Source organism: Theropithecus gelada, chromosome 13 (assembly GCF_003255815.1).
Source record: "Theropithecus gelada isolate Dixy chromosome 13, Tgel_1.0, whole genome shotgun sequence".
Lineage (NCBI taxonomy): Eukaryota > Metazoa > Chordata > Mammalia > Primates > Cercopithecidae > Theropithecus > Theropithecus gelada.
This window is the reverse complement of record NC_037681.1, coordinates 93,703,568-93,726,088: the sequence shown is the minus strand read 5'-3', so window position 1 is coordinate 93,726,088 and position 22,521 is coordinate 93,703,568. Positions and strand designations below refer to the sequence as shown.

At 51.9% G+C, this 22,521-nt stretch overlaps 1 protein-coding gene across 18 annotated transcripts in view; it reads left to right on the top strand.

Annotated features, from left to right (window-relative positions):
* SFXN5 (sideroflexin 5) overlaps positions 1-22,521 on the top strand; it is a 131,300-nt gene that overhangs the window by 64,646 nt on the left and 44,133 nt on the right. For 15 of the 18 annotated variants that reach the window (XR_003115251.1, XM_025353691.1, XM_025353688.1 and 12 more), the window contains 4 exons: positions 7,335-7,388; positions 8,423-8,479; positions 10,196-10,261; positions 20,806-20,896. Coding sequence is in view for 17 of the 18 variants with exons in the window: in XM_025353691.1 (XP_025209476.1) it covers positions 7,335-7,388; positions 8,423-8,479; positions 10,196-10,261; positions 20,806-20,896 (268 nt within the window). In the remaining variant the exon portion in view is untranslated. The remainder of the gene's footprint in view (positions 1-7,334; positions 7,389-8,422; positions 8,480-10,195; positions 10,262-20,805; positions 20,897-22,521) is intronic. The other 3 variants (XM_025353697.1, XM_025353695.1, XM_025353698.1) reach the window with 1 other exon arrangement.

Here is a 22,521-nt window from a genome sequence, read left to right as displayed (position 1 = left end):
GATCCACTGGCAACCATGTAGTGTCTTATTTTAAGCTTAACATTTGAAGATGGGAACTTTTTCCCCCTTCGGTGTGTGGCAAAGAGATCCCAATTTATACATAAGCACCGCGGCTATGCCGGTGCACTGAGGCTGTCCCTGAGGCTCTGCCGTTCATCGCTCCCTTTCTTCAGGTATCTTTCCAGAAAAAACCCGCCAGCGTGGTGGCTTCTTATCCACGGCCTCTCCCTTCCCAGGTTTCCCCTGAGCACAGCACTCCCGCTTCCGTGCACGTGGCCGGGGAGAGGCAGAGCCAGGCTTGGCCCTGGTGGTCCGTCCCTCGTCCTGCCTGCCCTCTCCATTTCCCCTCTGCTCCTGCGCCCTCTTCCCTTGTTTGCTGTGGAATGCCTCAGATGCCAGGGCCTGGGTTTCTCTCATGGGCCTGGGGCTCTCCCAGAGAGCATTCATGCCTCCCTCAGCCCTGAGCTCCCCAAAGTGCTGTTCCCCTCCCCTCCCTTCCCCTCCCCTCCTCTCCTTTCCCCTCCCCTCCCCTCCCCTCCCTGTCGTGTCGGACTCTCAAAACTCAGGGACCAAAAGCCTCATTTCCAGCCAGGGTGCTAAGGAGGGCAGACCACGAACACCTAGTCATTGGATCTGGTGGCCTTAGGTTAAGTCTAAATCCGATTTCTGTCTTGAGACATTAAGAGCTTGAACTCTGTACTTGGCACTCTTTCATTTTAATGCACAGATGATCACATGAACTTAGAGACTCCAAGTATCAGAAGATGCTGGTGTTGGCCACTTCATCTCCAGGGGTGTGTCCCAGGGCCCTCCTGACATCTCCCAAGCCTCCTCATCCCTCCTCTGCTTTTTTGCACATTTAAATCCCAATCCCAGTGTTCTCCCTGGCTTTCCTCCAGCATTACCAGACCCCAGCCATGTTGACCTAGCTCACCACACAGGAGGTGTCGCTCCAGTGAAGCTAGAATTGACCGGTCCGGGGTAAACATTCATTTGACAGAGAGATTTTCTTTAACTGGCTGGCATCCTTTAAGTAGCAACACCCCTTATATACTGAAGTATAACTTTCAGATCATTAGTCACATAAATCAGAAGATGGAGACAAAGTAGAAGGAAACAACAGGACATCTGTTGGGTATTGGGGTAATGGGGCCCATGGTGGATCTGTCAGTAACAAAGAGGGACATTTATGGAGTTGAGCGAGTCTGTGGTGGAAAGGGATGAGATGTAAAGATACTTGCTCTACCTGGGAGGCTCCCGGGTATGTGGGGAGGCAGCGTCAAGGGGCCTCCTCTGAGCTTATGGAAGCTCGCGAGGTAGACACTTTTTTGCTGCTGAGAGGAATGGTACAGAGAAGGCATGCAGGGTGCCGGGGAGCGCGTGACAGACCTTACCTCACTGTGAGGGTCAGAGGAGACATCCTGGAGGAAGTGATGCTTAAACTAAAACCTGAAGGATGAGGAAGGAGGGATTAGCCAAGTAGAAACGGGGTGAAGGGTGAGAGGGACGATTATTTCCACCGTTATCTTGGCGAACAGGACAGTTCTGTACCCCGTAGTCTTCCCCTGGCTTCAGTTTTACCGCCCAATTGTTTTGACGCATACCTCATTTCCTCTCCAGATTTCCCACGCTTTTAAAAAAACCTTTCTCCTGTAGTTTGAGTCAGTTTTGTATGGGAGGTGGCCAAGGGGCGGGGGCTTGCTCAGTTCTGAGCCCTGATATCATGGTACACAAAACTGTGGCAGTGGTCTTACCCCTCCTTGCCTTTATCTTCAGCTGTGCATGTCCCACTTCTGGCCAAGCAGATTGAGATATTTGGGGGTGCCTCTCTCCCAGATTGAGACCTCATCTCTCTGCAGCAGTTAGAATACTCTGAAGGAGGAGGCCCAAAGTGAAGATGTGATTTTTCTTGTAGCAAGTTACCATATGGGTGCCATTGGCCCCATTCCTTACTCTGTCTTGAGACTAGGCTCAAGCACAAACTGCCCCTCTTCCTGGGCCTGTCAGGGCATCCCTAGAGTTGGGCTGATGGCCCCTGGGTTGGGTGGGTTTGATAAGCAAGGTTGCTTAGGAACCAACATCCCTGGTGAAGACTTAATTCAAGGCATATTCATAATGGTACAGAATTTTGGACTAGAAAGAACAGCATAGTCACTCTGCATATGTAGTAAGCCATGTATTAGCTAGCTGTTGCTACCATAGTGTCATGTAGAAAACATCCACAACACTTCAGTGGCATCTGTGAGCATTCTTTTTTTTTTTTTTTTTTTTTTTTGAGATAATCTCACTCTTTGGGCTCTGTCGCCCAGGCTGGAGTGCAGTGGTGCGATCTCGGCTCACTGCAACCTCCGCCTCCTGGGTTTAAGCAGTTCTTGTGCCTCCGCCTCCCAAGTAGCTGGGATGACAGTCACCTGCCACCACCCTCAGCTAGTTTTTGCATTTTTACTAGAGATGGGGTTTTGCCACGTTGGCCAGGCTGGTCTTGAACTCCTGACCTCAGGTGATCTGCCTGCCTTGGCCTCCCAAAGTGCTGGGTTTACAGGTGTGAGCCACCATGCCTGTAAGCATTCATTCTTAGGGATCTGCAGTTGACTGGGGTTTGCCCGGTCTAGGCAGAGCTTGACTGAGGCAGTTCTGCATCTCACCATGGTCAGCTGAAGGTGACCTGACCTGGGATAGACTGTGCCCTCCTGTCTCTCCTCCTCCTTGGACCAGGGATTTTTCAGGGATGTCTTCTTGTGGCAACCTTAGATGCTCAGGAGGGCAAGCAGGAAGGCATGAGGTCTCTGAGCCAGGGCTCAGAACTGACGCACTGCCACGTCCGTCCTCCCATGTGCTGTCAGCCAGAGCAAGTTAGATGACCAAGCGGAGCCAAAAAGTGAGGAAATAAATTCCTTCTGTGATGAGGCCGTGGCGAGGGTATGGATAGAGGGAGTGGAAAATAATCTGGACCAAAGACTCAGTCTCCTACCCCAACCCCCCTGCAATTAGGACTTAATAAAAGGAGTCAGGAGTGCATTGTCCCAGTCCAGCAGAGATCTTTCCCTGGTCAATGATTATGTAATGATGAGCAGTGTTCTTCCAGCCTGGGGTGTGAGCCCAGCTTTGTGCTGAATGCCATGGGGGGCATCAGAGGAAGAGGGAAAAGCCCCAATTTTGCCTTCCGCAGCTCTGTTCTCTGAGGGATAAGACTTGTATTCCAAGACGGGTGGAGATGAGATGATGTTCAGTGGTATAATGCTGACTTTGGAGCTCAGAGGAAGAAACCAGCAAAGTCCAGGAAAGAACTACATGGGAGGAGAGGAATGGCACTGGCAACCGGCATCCAGGGAGCGCTTGCTGCAGGCCGCACGCTGAGCTGAATTTCCCCCACACCTTACTTCCTCTCATAACCATCCTGAGAGGTACTGGGATTGTCCTTCACTTAACAGCCGAAGAAACAGAGGCACAAAGAGCTCCAGTGACTTGCCTGTGGTCACATAGCTGGTAAATGCTGGCACCAGCATTTGACGACCAGAGCCTGAGCGTTAATCACTAGGTCTGTGGTAGGACACCCAAGAGGAAGGGGAACAGCAAAGGTACAGACGGATGTGCAGAGAGCACAGCTGCCAGGGGGCTGGAGCGACAGAGGGGACTTCAGCCATGTTATGAACTATAAATGGGAGCAGAGATAGGATGTGTGATTTGGCCAAGGTCCTGCAGCGCGATAGGGTGGAGGCTGGGCTAGAAATCCTAGCTGTTGGCTCCTGTTTCCTTCTCCTTCCACTTTGCTTGGTACCAGCCACATTCTGGGCGCTCTCCACCCGTCTGCGTGGCCACGCCTGAATCGTTTCCCTCTTGGAAGAGGTGCAATCCACTGGCATTGAAGCTGGGTGGACTGGCTCCCTCTCTCTATCCATCTCTTTCTTCCTTTCCCCTGCCATGTTCTGGAAAGGGCAGCGGGAGGGAATGTGGGCAGGTTGCACCAGAGATATACATCTGAGAGCTGAAGGGAACATTTATTTTTAATTTAGACTTAAAAAGAAAAAAGGAAGTTATAAAATATCTGCTCTTGCTCCTGGGATTGTGCAGATGGTGCTGCGTTTTGCCTAATAGGGAATGGGGCTGGCATCCTCGTGCTTTTGGTCCCTGCCTGACTGTGAGGACCCGGAGGGCAGGATCCCTGCTCCCCTGCCTTAGCCTCACATGGCCCCCTAAGGCTCTGTTTGGCCGGTGCAGCTCTGTGCTCCTGTCTTCTAAGCTCACCCTCTCCACACTCCCTTCTGGGCTCCCAGACCTCCTCTGCAGTCAGACCAGTCTCTCCGCTGTCTCGGCTGTGCCTGATCCTGTGTCTGCACCCCCTCGGCTCACTCCTACCTCCGCCTTTGTTAGATAGCCGGGACACACTCACCCCTCCCTTCCTGAACTTCTCTTTGGATGTTAAAATTTATCAACTTTACACATATCCAAATACCTCATTAAACCATCTTGTCATTTTCAAGCCTAGGTGTTATAAAGGATGTTAGCCTCCATTTTCTTGTCTGGTTTTTGTTTTTATTGTGGGTAAGGAGTGTGTGTGGTGTGTGTGTGGTGTGAGTGTGCATGCACACGCATGTACTCATTCCTTTCCTCTGACTTTCTCCATTAGGAGCAGCAAGGAACTTGGTATGTAGAAGCAGCTCCCCATAAATGGATGTGGAGTGCTGACTGGATCCCCCCTCTTTCTGTGCTCAGGGGGATGAGCTGGAGAAGGAGCACCCTAAAATCAGAGTCAGGGCCCCCAAGCCAGGAACCAGGAGACCTGATTCTCTAGCTTGCTGTGAAGCTATGGACAGATTACTGAATTTCTCTAAGCCTCAGTTGTCTCGTTTGTAAAATATCAAAAGCAATCTCTGGTTTGATCCCCAGGGTTAGTATGAGGATTATGGTAAGTGAAATGCTTGGCAAAATCAATCAGTCAATCCATCTCTTTAAGAAAGAGTGAGGAGACTTATAGCAGTCAGAGGTGCCAGCATGGACCCCAGACCCATGTTAGGGCAGGAGATTGGGATGGGAAGTGGGGATTGTCTAACAAAGTAAAAAGCTCGCTGGTCACAGAGCCATGGGCAGTGTGTATGTGTGTGGTACACAGCCCAAATACTAGTTTAGTTTAGAGTTCTGGTTTGTTCTGGAAAAGACTTGATGCCACTTTTAAAAATGCTTGCCACTAAAGATAAAAGAAGTGAAGATGAAAATGAGACAAAGGGAAGGGAAGATAAAATGAAGCCAGAAGTGAGGTTTGGGCACAGAATCCAGGCAGTGTGGGTCTGTACACTTGGCAAATGTGGCTATGGAGAGCTGGCCTGAGTTTCTGGACGGTGCAAAGAGACTCAGTTAAATGGCCCAGTGTCTGCAAGGCGCATGCACACCAGTTACTCAGAGGCACAGCTTCTGATTCCGAGACTGGAAAATACTTCCCCCAAGTGGATTATAAAGGGAACCCTGTGGTGTCACGGGCCGTGTCCTGGACAGCAGTTGTCAGGTAAATGCAGTGAGTTCCATTGGGCTGTATTTTACAATGTTCCTGGTGGTCCAAGCACAGTTCGAGGGGGGTAAGTGGGGATTCAGAGGAGAAGACATGTAGTCCATAAGACACCGTGTTCAGTAGACTCCAGATCAGGGGATGACGTGCTGGGCTCCAAACAGTGAACAACTTTATTAACTTCCTCTGGTGGTAGGAGGCAGTCAGCCATGCACACGTGTACACATATGAGCACATGTACTCTTCACCCACCCCCGTCCTGTCCCCACCCCTGCTAGGCTCGGCTTCCTCCCTCTGGTTTGGCTTCTAACTGGGGGCCCCAACTAGGAGGAGGTCCTCAGGTTTCTGGGATACTCCTTGGCAGATGGGATCCCATTACAGACAAGACTGTCTCTGTTGACTTGACACCAACTACCCAGAATTTGGAAGTAGAATTTTACACTGAGGTCAACCCCTTCACTTTCATAGGTGAGAAAGTTAGAGCCCCAAAGGGGATCATCTTCTGCCAGAGATCACACGGGGATGGAGCTGAATGTAAGACCCAAGTTCCCCTGATTCTCACTCTAGTTCCCTAAGCTGCCACTGCAAAGAAAAAAAAATCAAGTTGGGATCTCATTCTGGGGGAAAAAATCTCATAATTCCTCATTGGAGCTATGGAATAGCTTTATATTATATAATTTTATTCAAACTGATATGAGCCAATAAATATAGATTTTGTGTGTGTGTGTGTGTGTGTGTGTGTTCGCTGTTTTAAAACATTTTAATGTTTAAAACATGATTTACTAATGCTGCTGGGGATGTCTAGAATTTGATTTACTGCATATTATTGAGTGTTTATACTTGTTCCTTACAGAAATTCTTGCCAAAGAGCCATTTTATCTACAGGAATAATAAATAAGTCAATATGTGGATGGTTGTGCACATTTTTCCCATATGCAGCGGGACTTGGTAGATGTTACTTTGCACACAAACACTCAAAAGGTAAACTGGAGAGATGCACAGGGATCCCAGAAGTCCAAGGCTTGGCCAGTGTCAAAATCAGACCATTCATCTTGACTTAAACCAAAAAAAACGGTCAGCAAGTCTAGGTCTTAGGTGATATTTGGGCTTTGGGAATAATGGATCCACGTCTGTGTTTCCATACGTAGCCATATGTGTGTATTTATTCATCTCTTCATTCATTCCTTCACTCATTCAACAAATATTAGAAATCTGTGTTTCATTCAGTTGCTTAAACATGGTATAGGTTTTTGCTTCATGGAAATTCACAGATAACAGATACAAATTCCCCCAACTTGTATTTACAAAGCACTTAAGTCCTTTGAAATGATTTTTGTTTAATCCTCGTGAAAATCCTACAGGAAGGCTAGGGTGAGAAGGAGTCAGGTAACCTGAGTGGAAACGATGGTACTCCTTTTGTTTGCTTGTTTTTATTGCCCCCCTAATAGTGGAAATAATGCATGTCTATTGTTAAGAAGAATACAGAAATATTTAAGATTGTGCAAAAGTAACCTGCAACCCAACCTCCAGAGACATTCACGCTACAGGTTTTTTCATGCTTGGAGATAATGTGTGTATGCATGTGTTTGTGTATATGGTTATATATATAAGGTGATTTTTCTTTAAATAAGATTAGGCTGTAATATAATTCTGCGACTTGGTTTTTTCCCATCGCACACCCTCTCCCTTAGTGAACCTCAGTTTGTGTGTACACGGCATACCACATCAGTTTGTATAGATCCAGCTCACTCGTTTGTGGTAGTGTATTTTTTCTTTGCAAAAGCATAGGATGTTTCTTTTGCCTTTTTCAGCATTTCTTCTCTCTCGCTCATAGGTAGTCGGTCTTCTCTTGCCCAACCAGACACTGGCATCCACTGTCTTCTGGCAGGTAACAGTCTCCCAGCAAACAGGGCTCCTGAAGGAAGGGCCCACACAGGTGCTGGTTAAGAACTCCCTGCCCTGGTGTCTCCTGCCCCATCCAGACCCCGCGTAGGGTCAGTCCACCCCGACACCACCCCTACCCCAGAAGTCACTGAAGGAAAACCAGGACTTTGGCCCTGCTGAGGTCTCCAGCAGCCCAGCATGTCTCAATCCACATGTGTCACTCTAACCTTTGGACCGAGGTGATGAGGGCTGCGTGCCCCTGCCTGGAACATGCTGGCTTGTCAGTGGGGTGGCCCCCACTCTGCCCCTTGGCTGCTCATCCCAAGGCCAGTGACCCTGAGGCCCATAGCCTCATTTTGACATCAGCCTCCCCCACATCTACTGAGAAAGGTCAATACACCCCTAACCTGAGGTGGTGAAGTGCATCACAGATCCTGGTCCCTGCTCTTGGAGACAGTCTGGGTTGTGATGCCATGAAAACAGTTGAGGGTATCTCTGTGTTTATGTGTACAGAGAAAGAGGGGCAGGAAGGAAAACCTGTCTGTCTTCTAGGAGAAAATGTCAGTCTTCACTGAACAAAACTCCTGCCGGCCTCTGTGTCTGGGAACTGGAGGTGCAGGACACTGGACTGGGAGATTTTTGAAAGAAGTGCAGGGCTGTCAGTCATTCTAGGCCAACTTTTGTCCAGCAAGTAATATAATAAAGATGGTGTGACAAAGGCAATAGGGTCTGCAGGGGCAGTGAATGTCATCATTCCAAGAGAGGTGACTGTCTCAGGATCAGGTGGACTGCTGGGGTGTGCAGGACCCTATTCAGGAACCAAGAGACTTCCCGAGAGGCAGGGCTCAGTGCTAACACCAGCACAGCCCTGGGCAAACCAGGACCGTCAGTCATGCTAACTGGCAGCATGGGCAGCACCATGTGAGCTAGAGACCGCATGCTGTGCCTTTCTGGGGATGTGTGACCTCCTGGGGTCCAGGCCTGGCTTCCAGGGAGGTGACCACTCCTTCCCTGACTTCTCTCATCATTGCCTTTCAGTGGCTGAACCAGAGCCACAATGCCTGTGTCAACTATGCAAACCGCAATGCGACCAAGGTGAGCATCACTGCCCTCTCCCAAGTGGTGGGGTTCAGGATAGGGAGGCCCAGTCATCCTCCCTACAGTGTGACATGCCACCATCAGTGGCTGCCTCTTGGTTAAACATGGCCCTCCTCTAGATATCTTATTTAAAATGCCAACCCTTCAGGTGGGTGGCCGACTCAGACATTACTCGGCTGAGGTCAGCTGGAGTTTCTGGGCCAGGAGCCCTCTGGGGAGGAGCTGTTTACATGAAGTGAAGAAGGCCCATTAAATGGGAGCAGTGCAAGGGATGAGTTTGGCTGGCTTTAAGATTCTTCTTGGATAGCTCTTACATTTGGGTTTTGGATCATGATGATATCAGCTACTTGGGGGCCAAATTCCCCTAAAGCTTCCCCCAAATTTTCTGGAAGCTGCCTCAGTGCTCTCAGGTCCCGACTCCTGGCCACAAGCTGAAGGGCTGCTCCTGAGTGGGGAGGGTCCAGGGCTGGTACCTCCTCCCCAAAGCCCCCTGCACTCCTTGGAGAGCTTGTGGTGGAGGCCCGATCACCCTTCTGTTGTCCAGGAAGAGCTGCTGGGCCCCTGCTTTGCTACAAAGGCCACCTCTCCCCCACTTCAGTTCAAAGGCAAAGAAGGCAGGATGCATCTAGGTCCCCTTTGGGGGCCTGTCGGTTTGGGGTAGAGGAGAGTCCTAACATTTGCTAACCTTGGGGGAGAGGAGGGGAGTTAGGAGCTGGCCTGGGCTGTAGGAATTGAGAGGCTTGGTATGCTGTGGGTGCCCCCTGACATCTAAACCTCCACCCCAGTCTCTCTCATAGGCTTCACATATGGCCATCTCTGCTTGGATGACTCCCATTTATCTTTTTTTTTTTTGAGACGGAGTCTGGCTCCGTCACCCAGGCTAGAGTGCTGTGGCCAGATCTCAGCTCACTGCAAGCTCCGCCTCCCGGGTTTACGCGCCATTCTCCTGCCTCAGCCTCCGGAGTAGCTGGGACTACAGGTGCCCGCCACCTCGCCCGGCTAGTTTTTTGTATTTTTTAGTAGAGACGGGGTTTCACCGTGTTAGCCAGGATAGTCTCGATCTCCTGACCTCGTGATCCGCCCGTCTCAGCCTCCCAAAGTGCTGGGATTACAAGCTTGAGCCCGGCCGACTCCCATTTATGTTAAACCAAACATCTGTAAGCCTGCAGTTGTAGCACAGGGCAAGTTCCTCAGCTTTTTCTTAATTGTCTATGTTGGAACTCAGGGTATATTACTCTGTAGAGATATTGGGCAGCTATCATCTGTTGACATGGGAGCCCAGTTGTTCCCTGGGCTGGCAAGGCCTGTGAGAGCCTTGACACTGGCATTTCCACCTAGAAATTGCTCCAGGTGCCAAACAGCCCCCTTGCAACATTTAACCTCTGAAGTGGAGACTGCTTGCCCCAGCCATCAGTGGTCCATGTTAGCCTTGCTGTTCTTCACCTCCAGCCAGCATTGTCTGCCAGTGACCTTTCTAGAATAGGGCAGGAGTGAAGTGGGCCCTTCAGCATCTCCCTGGTTACTGGTGATTTATATTTCTACGCTGGGAACTGAGCTGAGGGTGGCCTGATCCCTTTGGGTCCTGAGGGGCCTCTTCCACCCACCTTCCAGGCTGGTGGGCAGCATGCTTCTTGCTGGCTGGGACAGCTTATAAGGGGAAGTATGGGAGCTTTTGGCACCCAGCAGGCCTGAAATTCTGCCTCTGTTTTCCAGCCTTCACCTGTATCCAAGTTCATCCAGGGCTACCTGGGAGCTGTCATCAGTGCCGTCTCCATTGCTGTGAGTACTCCCTCCCCTGCTCCTTCTTGACTCTGCTGCTCTCGGGCCACCCCTCTCAGCATTGCAAGTGGATGCTTACCTGAGGGCCAGGCTGGGCAAGGATGTGGGAGACAGGTTTCTGTGGGTAGGGAGTCAGGACAGGCTTTCCAGGCTGAAAAGAGGCTCCAGTAGACAGAGCACAACCCGGTGCTCCCTGTAATGGAGAGCAGGCGGGGAGGTGAGGTGGTGCCCCGGGGGCGCCGAGGCAGGACATCTGTCTTGAGTGGGGCCATGGTTGCCCAGCACTCTGCTCAGAAGGCCGCTCCTCATGCTCAGTAACGTGGCTGGGTCGGAGTTGGCGGGGGCGCCTCTGAATGACTCTGCAAGGCCCGCCCATGTGCCTGCTCCCCTGAGCTCTTGCTCAGCTACCGGGGCGCTGCTGTTCCCTCTCTGTGGCCTTACTGGTGTCACATGTCCAGCTCCTCCTGAAGACCTGTCAGTGCCCAAAGCCAGGGGCATTAGGCTCACGCTGAGTCTCCACAGTACTTTGAGGCCAGAGCAGCTACTCAGTAGGGGAGGTTCAGAGACTGAGTGTGAGGATATGGTAGATGTGGCTCCCTGCTTCCCAGAGGAGGCCAGGGGCAAGTGACACAGTCAGGGCCCTGGGCCAGAGCCAGAGTGGACGCTCAAGCTGCCAGGACCTTCTGCACACTTGTCCCACCCCTGGGCCCACCCCTGTGCCTATGTCTGGCTCTCTCTGGATCCCCACTAGGATGGCCTTCTATAGCTGACTCTAGAGGGTGAAGGGCCCCTTCACAACCCTGTCATTTCATTCATTACACAATACATTAATGTAACTGGTAAGAAAAAATAATTAGAAAATGAAAACCAAACAACATTCACATAGCTGAGCACAGCGGGGCACACCTGTAGTCCCAGCTACTCAGGAGGCTGAAGTGGGAGGATCACTTGAGCCCAGGTGTTGGAGTCTGTAGTATGCTATAATCGCACCTGTGAACAGCCAGTGCACTCCAACCTGGGCAACATGGCAAGACCCCATTTAAAAAAAGAAAAGTCCAGGCGCAGTGGCTCACGCCTGTAATCCCAACACTTTGGGAGGCCGAGGCAGGTGGATCACCTGAGATCAGGAGTTCAAGACCAGCCTGGCCAACATGGTGAAACCCCGTCAATACTAAAAAAATACAAAAATTAGTTGGCATGGTGATGGGCACCTATAATCCCAGCTCCTTGAGAGGCTGAGGCAGGAGAATCGCTTGAATCTGGGAGGCAGAAGTTGCAGTGAGCTGAGATCACGCCACTGCACTCCAGCCTGGGCGACAGAGTGAGACTCCATCTCCAGAAAAATAAATAAATAAATAATAAAAAAGTTTAAAAATTAAAAAACTCCAAAACCATTCAGCTGGGCAAGGTGGTGTGCCCCTGTAATCCCAGCTACTCAGGAGGCTGAGATGGGGGGATCACTTATGGCCACGTTGGGCAGCATAGCAATATCTTATCTCTAATGAAAAAGAAAACATTCACATATAATGAAGAATTCACATACAATAACCTTTTGGTAAAACCCACTTTCCTCGTCTTTCCAGTGCCATTAAGTAAATACTGTATAATAACAGTTCACGGCTGCATATTACCCATTGTACCATACACCACAATTTAATTCACCATTCCTCTAAAGGAGGGATTTGGGGTTGTCCTGAAATGGCCTCATTTATTCCACTCCCACATAGACCAAGTCATCTCCAAATAGCTGTGAAGTGGGATGTCCCATCTCATGCCCAAGATCTCTTTCCCAAATCCTTATGTCTTCACAAAAGCAAGAAGCCAGACATTGCAGACCTATTCAGATGGCTCACCAAGAGACTGCTGACCTGCCACCCAGCTTGTCCTGCAGCCCAGCAGGAGATGGCATTTGTGAGTCAGACAAGTGGGGGGTCCCTGATTCTGGGGACTTGCTGGGTGAAGGCCAAAGGCTCTCCTGAGTGGGAGAAAGGACTCTGTCACCTCCTCCTTGTTCCTTGTGATGAGAGGAGCTGATGGTCTGCTTGGCTTAGCAGCTCAAAAATCCCCTTCCCTTCTTTGAGACTCAGGGGTGGGGTGAGAGGAGGAGGCTACATAGGGAAGGATGCTGAGTGGCCCTGAATGGAAAGGCTTGAGTGAAGGGGATCATTGTCCTGGTGGACTTCCTTCCTCTGCAGGCCAAGAATCAGCTTCTCAGCCTGAGTAACATGGCAAAACCCCATCTCTACAAGAAGTACAAAAAAATTAGTCAGGCATGGTGGTGCACACTTGTAGTCCCAGCTACCTGGGAGGCTGAGGTGGGAGAATCGCTTGAGCCCAGGTGGTCGAGGCTGCAGTGAGCCATGATTGCACCACTGCACTCCAGCCTGGGCGACAGAGCACAACCCTGTCTCAAAAAAAGTAAAAAATCACTCAGCTTTTTCTGAGAGCTCTGAGCTCTCTGCGTGTCCAGTCCCCACTGCCCCACCTGAAGGACCATCAGCCGCTCCATCCCAACCACTTGCCAGGGCAAACCTAGCACAGATTTGTGGGGTATAGGTTCTGAAGACAGAGTTATTGGGGGACTTGGAGCCCTCTGGAGTTCCCAGAGCTGAGTTCTTGCTGAGCAGGGGCTGGGGCCTCAAGTGGGGCTGTGTCTGTGCTGGGGCCTCCCTCGTTTCTCCTCCCTGTGAGCTCCAGCACCCCTCGAAAGGCTTTCCCCAACCACTCCAGCCCGTAGCACTCTTCCTCCCCACAAGTCCTGGAAACCCCTGTCCTCCCCACTCACACTCAGTCGCACCATGTCCCTGTCCCCTCAGTGTTCTGCAGTCTGAGCCCCATCCCCACTGAATTACAAGTTAACCAGGGACAGGCACCATGGCTTCTCCCCCATGGAGAGGAGTATAGGGCACTGCCCCATACATACTTATTAATTAGGCCACTGACTGATTGCTGGCCTTGAGGCCCCTCCGATCTGCGAGTCCTAGCGGTGGCGGCGTCCCTCCTCCTGACGTCTTCACACAGTGAGGGTCTAACTCCGGCAGATGGAGTGGAGTTTCTGACTTGGAAAATCAGCAGCTTGCTTGCTTTTCTTTTGTGTGTGTAAGTCACAAAACCTCTGAAGAAAGAGGCTTTATTTTATTTTCCTTTCCCTTGTTCTCTGGAACCCCAGGTCCCGCAGCCTCATTAACTGATCTCTGCTTCAATTAGTGACAAATCCCCTCCCAGGGCGAGCCTGTTAGGAGGAGATGACCTGCAAACAAGTGTCATGGCCCCAGTGGTTGGCCCAGCTCTGGCATTAATTAAAACGAGTCCCTACAAGCAGGCGGCATGGATGGGGGCCTACAGGCTGCAAGCAGGTCCTTGGGACAGAGGGCGAGCTGGAGTGGAGGCCAGTCTCCTCCAGGGCCCTGGAGAGCCCCCTCCCCCACTCAGAGGAGCCCTGACCTTGGCTGGCAACCCTGGGATCAGGGATCCCCAGTTTGCATGCCCTCAAGTGAAGACTCCTGCTGATTGCAGGACCACCAGGGTGGGATTAGCAGCCTCTTGGTGAACCTTCTAAATAGATTTGGCAATGTCTGGCTGCTTGCTTGAGAATAAAAAAGAAATCCCGTCTTAAGTTATTTTTGAAATCTAACAGTTTGCTGTCTTTTAACAAAGGAAGCCTCTCTCAATCCTCACTGTTTTTTAGTTCAAGAGTTTGCATTAAGCACTTCTGTGGGCGGCCCTCACTGGGCCCCCGGCTACACGAGGGTGAGAGGAAGTAAGACCCATTGACTCCCATTGGGGGACTGTGATGTGCGGGTACTTTGCAGGCGCTGGGGGCTGCAGGGACTGGGGTGTCCTTCAAGGCGCTGAGAGGGGAAGCTAGAACGTTCTGTGGTATAATCAGAATTATGATTAAGGTGACCCCAGGGTGTGGTGGGAGCAGGGGAGGGGCCCCTACTTCACACAGGGCTGACTCGTAGGACAGAGTGGAGAGAGCAAGGGGCAGACAGGGCGGGTGTTCCAGAGAGAGGGCACCACACAGGCAGAGGTGCACAGGAAAACATGACCAACTCCGGGCTCAGAGCAGGAGGGTGGCCACCGGGTAGGGAGTGATGGCGATCGTGAGTGGAGGAGGATCAGGGCCAGTCAAGAGGCACCGTGAGTGCCTTGCTCAGGAGGAAGGAGGCCATGTCTGGAGCCCTGCCTGGGTGTCATCTGCTGGGTGTCTCAGATGGTGCAGGTGGAAGTGGGCTGGAGGAGAAGGGGTGGGGCTACCCTCATGGACGAGGGGCCTGGATGAGGGTGGACGTGGGGCTGGAGAGGAAGACTCAGGGATGAAGTGATGTGGGACCAATCAGGAGCTGCCTGGGGGAGCCACATGATGAGAGGCACTTCATACCCATTCCTCACACCCTTCCCTTCCAGCTAGGTCTTAGCTGGCTGAGGTTTTTCCCTGTTGGGGCAGTGCTGAGCTCCATTCCCAAAGGTTCTGGGCCCTGGAGGGTTCTTTCTGTGTAGGATGCAGTGGCTGTTAACCTTCACTACCAGACACTGGCATAGAAGGAGGGGTTCCAGGAGATCCCTGGGTACTGAACCCATACACCTTCCAGTTCCCATTGCTTACTGACAACTCTGTGTCCCCTGGATAGTCAGACTGGAAAGTAGTCATGAGAATTGTAATAATGGTTAGCACTTCCAGAGTGCCTGCAGCACGCCAGGCATTGTTTAGGTGTTCATCCTCATTTTACAGATGAGGAGACTGAGGCACGGAGGTGAAGTAAGTGACAGGGCCTACCCAGGCTTAATCACACACAGAGACCCCTTGTGCCTTTTTCCTACTGCACCCCCTGTGGCATAGGGAGGTGGGAGAAGCCAAATGGTGTTCTCAGCTTCTAGGTTGGAGAAGCTATTACCATGCCGCCTGGCAGACAAGTCCCTCCCCAGGTACCCTGAGAGCAGTGGGGACTGGAAGATATTTTTTGAGAGGTTCTTTAGGTATAACAGAGTTCAACCCTCTGCTCACCTTCATACTTAGTTCCTGGGCCTGTGTTTTCTGGCCGTTGTCAAGTCAGCGGCATATATTTGTCCCTGGCCCAGAGCATGCCCTGCCGCCTGCAAGACAGGGCCTGGCTGGCTCTGTGGTGGAGGGTGTACCTCAGGCCCTTCCGTTCTTCTCCAGGCTGGAGAGAGGTAGGGGGACGACAGCACCTGGGAATCCTGGACCAGACTGTTGTCTTGCTGTGTTCAGGGAGTGGCTTTGGGTTTGGAGGGTCCATCGCATGGACCCTGTAGAGAATCTGCAGTGTTCAGAAGCCTGCAGATGGTGATGCTGGCAGTGCGAGTCAGACACAGAAAGCAGCTCTGTGTCTTTTCTAGGGAGGACAAGTTGCTGCCGCCTCCTGTGTAGAAGGGGTCTGTGTAATTGATTTCCTAGCAGGTAGCCCCCTGGCCCTTGTGGGGCGTGGTTCAGGAGTCAGGGTTGGTCACTGTTGTCAGCAAACAAGTAACTTGGTCACAGCTGGAGCAACTGATGTTTTAGCCTGTGAAGAACTCTGTCCCAGCTACTTGGCTACTTTGCTGCTGACCCCATTGCCAAGCAGCAGGCTGGCTGGGGTTGGGGAACAATTGACCTCCATGGAGGGTCTTGGGTCTACTTGACTACCAATGTGTTCTATCAAGTGTGCCCTCTGGTGGATATTTTTGGTACTTCAGCGATTCTTTGACCTTCTCCAACCCTTGCCCCCAGTGCCCACACAAACCCCTAACCCTTGGTTACATTATTATCTACCACCCAAGAGGTGCCCTCCTTTTAGGCATGCCCCTTCCTCCATTGTTCTTCAGGGCCATTTGGACCCCGATAATGACTGGTGCAGTAGAGTCTGCAGACTGTTGTCTGAGTGCCCCGCAGACGACCTGGTATTTCATGCTTCTGATCCTTGGCGGAGTCCCGCTCCCTTCCTAGTCTCCTACTCAGGGGTCAGGCAGGCATCCCCTTCCTCAGGAGGCTTCATGACCCTTGGACCCACTCCCTTACGGCACCTCCTCATACAGGTAGCCAGAGCCTTGCAAGCACGCCAGGCAGTCCTGCAGGGCTGTGTGGCTCCTCCAGTACCACTGAAGGCTTTAAGCAAGTTGCCATGTGTTTTCAGACTTCACTCCGACTGCTGTAGAGAGCAGATGGATGGAGGCAAGAGTGGAAGCAGGGGGCCTGGTTAGGAGGCACGCAGTCATCCTGGGACAGAGGCTGCGTGCTGAGTCAGGGGAGCAGGGAGAGCAAACAGCTGCATTCATGATATCCGAGAGATGCACCAGGGAGCCATGGTTACACGTGGGCCCCGGGAGGCTTCTGCCCAGAATGCTCTGAGGTCTCTGGCATGAGAAGCAGAGCTGGAAATGGGCGAGAAGGCTGGGGTGTGGGTGAGGAAGAGCGAGACAACCTTCATTTGAGGTGTGAGAAGGTGGAATGCCTAGAGCCCTTGGACATAGAGGCATCCACCAGGCGATGGATATTCAGGCTGGAGTCAGGGCACAGATGCGGGGAGAGGGATGCAGGCATTCTTCCAGCTCCATCCACTGTCTCCTTGCTGGCCTGTTGGCCCGGAAAGCCCTTGGTTCTTAAGGCTACAGCCACCAACTGTGTAGCTCATGACACTAAAGATTTGGTGTCATGAAGCTCCCACCCCTCCCACAGCTCCTGCTGCTGGTCGACCCTGTTCCCATCTCTGTGGGGACTATCAGGAAGCTGGCCTTCCCTCCTTTTCCCCTGGTCTCCTGTCAGCTGCTCATGGCAAATTCACTGGCCCAGTAGCCAGACCTTGGAGATAGGTGGTCAAGAAGGCCTATTCCCTCCTTCAGGATGTTGCTGATATCTTGTGGGGCCTGAGCCCTGGTTTTCCCAGAACCCCTGTCTGACGGCCATACGAGAAATTCTTGTGCAAAATCCACACCCTGTTTGTTTTCCCCGTCTACCAAAATGGAGCTCCTGTTTGGTTAATTTCTGTTTTGTGGCTTATTTGGATGCTGTTAAAACAGATCCTGGGGGACCCTCAGCAGTAATTGTTCCACATCTCATTATCTTTCCTGAACCCGATTATTAGCTCCGATTTTTCTGATCGCTAGCTGCTGTTTGTGATGAGCTGTGTGCCATTAATACCAGCTGGTTCCCTTAAACAGGACCCACCGTGCCAGGGAAAACGAGCTGGCATTCAGAGCCACCAGCCTCTTGGCTTTTTCATTTTAATGGGCTCTACCAAATGTTCCAGGCCAAAGGGCCCTGAGGAACCAGAACAGATGGGCTCCCAACCCCTGGTCTGCAGTCATCTTGGGTTCCTTCTCAGGCTGTGGCTGTCCTAGGTGCTGCGGCAGTAAGACCTGGGCTGGGGCCTGGGAAGGGGTGAGGGTAAGTGGCCCTTTGCCTCTTCTATGTCCATGCCCTCCCTGCCACTGGGCCTATCACTGGCAAGTGGGCATTGTGACCTCACTGACTCCTCATGAGCTCACAGCTACACACACGACCAGGTCTCCCCTGCTTTGCTGGTCCCCAGCCCCTTTCTCGGTCTCAGGCATGTTGGCCATGCTTTCAGAAACATATGTGTACCGCACTAAATGTCACCCTATCCATGCTGGGAGACCTGGTGACTTTCAGGGAAGGGGAGGCCAGAAGAAACCTGGGACAAGAACATTGTTTTCTCTCTTCATTCTTCCTCCCTGCACTCTGGGCTGTGCCAGTCCTAGCCAGTGGAAAGAATGGCCGACCAGGGACGGGGAGGCTTTGGAGAGAGGGAGGCAAATGTGATGGCTACCTTTCCTCCTTTCCCTCCCACTGCTCTCCAGCCCTGCCTACCCCCAAGAAGCTGTCATGGGGAAGGGTCCCAGCCCCTCTACTCACTTCCTTGAATGGCTCCTGCTCCCCGCCTCTTCCAGCACTTCCTGTATCTTCTTAAATTGTCATGCAGGATTTTGAACTCAGATCTGACTTCTGGCTGCTGGGGGCAGGGGTGGTTCAAGGGCCCTGTCTTCCCTGCAGGAGTTGCCTTCTGTTTTCCACTCATTTGGATCCCAGCCCCAAGGAGGCCATTGTCAGGGAGGTGCTTGCTATGCAGATGTGCCGTTCAAAGGCATGCAGATATGAAAGCATCGCTCCCTCAGGTGGGAGACAATGGGAAGGTCGAGAGCACTGTGGTTAGGAGCAAGGCGTTGGAATTAGCAGTCCCTGCGTTCAAATCCTAGCTTTACTTGCCTCATGACAGCTGTCTGTCCTTGAGCAAAATTGTTTAACCTCTCTGGACCTGTCTCTATCTGTAAAAAGGGCCAACATGGTCTACCCAAAAGCCTTGTCGTGGGGATCTCATTAAGATATTTCATGTGAATATGTGCTGAGTGGCCTCATGTAGGAGGTGCTTACTGACTTCTCCCAAGCCCCCGCCTCTTCATCGCTACTGCCCATCTGCGTGTCCTCCAGCCTCCTCCCACGCTTTCTCTCACTGCACTTTTTTGGGGGTGAGGGAGGCCATTTCTGAGTCACTCGCTCCTGGACTTGATGAATTCCATTCGTGTGGCGGGGGCAGCAGGGCCCAGTGTGAACCGGCAGCTCCCCAGCCCTGCCCACTGTATCACTCAAGTGAGTCCATGCCGTGATGCCCCTGGCTGCCTCCCAGCCTTCCCTTGAGCGAGCTGGGAGGACAAAGATTGGACTCAGGATCAGCCTGAGACTTAAGATGGAGGCTGTGTTCCCGAGAGCCCAGGGTGGGCATGCCAGGAAGCACTCTGGCTCCACGGAATGCTGCACTGCCCCGAGGCTGGCGGACCAGCACTTCCTTGTCTTCCTGGGTCTCACAGTCGCAGCCTGGCCTGGGCTGTTTCTGCCTTGCTGCACCCTGCCTCAACAGCGGCAGGCACCTGGCAGCCCTGGAGGCCTTCCCAAGGCTCTGCGTCTTCCCCAACCACCCACAACATTAAGGCCAGAGCTAGCGGGCACAGGGTGGCCTGCTGAGCCACCAGGTGTGCCAGACCTGAGAGCAGGCTGCCCCAGCCCATCAGGCCAGGAGTCCTGCCACGGCTCCTCCCACACTTCCCAGGAAAGACAGCGCAGGGGGCTGGCTTTGACCACCGTCTGGGGAAGCAGAGGCCTCTGCAACCCAACCCCTTTTCTGGTTTCATGCATCTTGTCTTTTCTGTCTCCAGGCCTGCACTCATATGCATTTCTCCACCAGAAAGTCCTTTTCCTCTGCTAGCCCAACCCCATCTTTCTCTCCTCCGCAAAGCCCCACTCCCAGCCTTTGTCTTCTCCATGCAGTCATATGTTTGTTGGTTCCTGCATTTATTCCTGAGTCACCAATTTATTGAGCGTGTACTGTGTGCCAGTGAGTGTAGCCCTAAGTAGTGCACATACAAAGATGAAAAAGGTGCAGTCACTCCTCCTGGTCCAGTGACATCATGATTATATAGCTTCATTTATTGAGGTCTCTTATATGCCAAGCTCACACCCACCACTTTACATACATTCTTATACCAGCCCTGGGATGTTGTAGGTATTACTATCCCTTTTTACAGATAGGTAAACCAAGGCAGAGAAAGATGAAATGACTTACCTGCCTAAGGTCCCACTGCTAGTAAGTGACACTGGAGGTGGAACTCCTGGGCGGGCCTGAAAGAACAGGTGTGGACTGAGTGGAGGAGGGAGGCATCCCAGGCACCCAGACCAGCACGGCAGAGGCCCCATGGCTGGAAGGGTACAGAGCATCTGATGAGCAGCAGTTCTTGGGGTTGAACGTGGGGTGTCGGGGGAGTGGGGAAGTGAGGTTATGGAGGCCAAGGCTGCTGCGGGAAGGAGATGATACCTTCTCAGGCAGGTTGGTCATAGAGAGGAGCTGGTGTGGCAGACATGAGAAAGCCTGTGCTCTCGAAAGCTGAAAGAGCCTAGGGGATGGACTGGAGTGATGAAGACCCCAGCCAGGGGCTGGGGTGGGGCGCCTGGCATCCTGGGCCAGGTGACAGGTAGGAAGGCAATGACAGTGAGTTCAGGACATCCACCTCACCCTCCATCCTGCCCTGAGCTACGCTGCTTAGTCCTGCAGCCTGTGGGCAGGTGTGGGGGTCTCCCTGTCCTGAGCCCTTGTGGTCTGGCTGGGCCCACACCTGGGTGTACCATGGGACTTCAGAAAAGTGGTGCTTAGGGCTGGGGTGGAAATGAGGCCTTTCTACACTTCATTTATTCATGGAGTATGTATCCTTTTACCAGCAACTGCAACATCATCCCATCCCTTTTCTCCTCTGCAGTGTGTGTGTGTGAGTGTGTAAATGTGTGTGTGTGTGTCTGATGCTTTACCTCTCCCTCTTTCTTATGGGCCCGTTGCCTGGGATGACTGGGCAGTGGTACTTTATGCAGCGACACTGGAGCTCTGCAACCTCAGGTGACGCTGCGGGTTAGGGGTGTGAGGTGCAATTGTGGGGAAAGATGACATCCCCCACTCTCTGTCCTTCCTCCCGTTCTCCCCTCCTCCCACAAGCCACTGCAGCATCATGTACTTTTTCTGTGTTTTTATTTTTTTCTTTCAAAGGTGGGCCTTAATGTCCTGGTTCAGAAAGCCAACAAGTTCACCCCAGCCACCCGCCTTCTCATCCAGAGGTTTGTGCCGTTCCCTGCTGTAGGTAAGACCTGCACAGCACATAGATGTGTGCTGTGGGTGGGTGTGGGGGACCGCAGGGCTCCCAGCAAGACAGACGACCCTTCCACACCTCTCCTGATGCCCAGGGGGCACCCAGCTGGGAGAAGTGGTGCAAAATGTGTAGCTAAAAGACAGTTCACGGGGTCCCACTGACCAGCTCTGTGCTGAGATTCTGCTTTCAGCATAGGGGTTCTTAGCCTGGGGTCCCAGACCCCCAAGGGGTCAGTAGACAGAATGCTGCGGATCTGGTGAGCTTGGTCAGAGAAAAGATTTACATTAACCTCTAACTGCCTTTTAACATTTCCTTCCATTACGAATGTAGGCAGCAAACCACAGTCAGAAGCAGGACCTGTGACTTTGTCACCAGTAGAAATCACAGATGTTTTCATGGCACATTATAGTTCTTACAGAGATCTTAAAATATTATTTGTGATCAACACTAATTCATATTTTCTTTTTCTTTTGAGACAGAGCTTTGCTCTTGTCACCCAGGTTGGAATGTGGTGGCGTGATCTCGGCTCACTGCAACCTCCACCTGCCAGCTTTAAGCAGTTCTCCTGCCTCAGGCTCCCAAGTAGCTGGGATTACAGGCATGCACCACCATGCCCATCTAATTTTGTATTTTTAGTAGAGATGGGGTTTCACCATGTCAGCCAGACTGGTCTCGAACTCCTGACCTCATGATCCACCTGCCTCGGCCTCCCAAGGTGCTGGGATTACAGGCGTGAGCCACCGTGCCTGTCCACTAATTCATATTTAATACATCAACTGATAGATCTTGTTTTTTGTTTTTTGTTTTTTTTTTTTTTTTTGAGATGGAGTCTCGCTATGTCTCCCAGGCTGGAGTGCAGTGGCGTGATCTCGGCTCACTGCAAGCTCCGCCTCCCGGGTTCACGCCATTCTCCCGCCTCAGCCTCCCAAGTAGCTGGGACTACACGCGCCCGCCACCACGCCCTGCTAGTTTTTTGTATTTTTAGTAGAGACGGGGTTTCACCATGTTAGCCAGGATAGTCTCGATCTCCTGACCTCGTGATCCACCCGCCTCGGCCTTCCAAAGTGCTGGGATTACAGGCTTGAGCCACCGCGCCCGGCCATAGATCTTGTTTTTAATTCATTAGTTAAAAAGCGCAGTGTGGTAGGCTGAGTGTGGTAGCTCACGCCTGTAATCCCAGCACTTTGGGAGGCCGAGGTAGGTGGATCACGAGGTCAGGAAATCAAGACCATCTTTCCCAACATGGTGAAAACCCATCTCTACTAAAAATACAAAAATTAGTTGGGTGTGGTGGTGCAGGCCTGTAATCCCAGCTACTCAGGAGGCTGAGGCAGGAGAATCACCTGAACCAGGGAGTTGGAGGTTGCAGTGAGCCGAGATCACGCCACTGCAATCCAACCTGGCAACAGAGTGAGACTGTCTCAAAAACAAAACAAAACAAACAAACAAAAAACATCTATTACTATATCACAATATTTTGGTAATTTCTTTCAGGATAATCCCCGTGATCCTATGTGTTTTGTTTTATGCATTTAAAAACATTATTCTGAGAGGGGTCCATAGGCTTCACCAGAGTGAAGCCAGAGTGGTTCCTGGCACAAGAGAAGGTTGAAAGC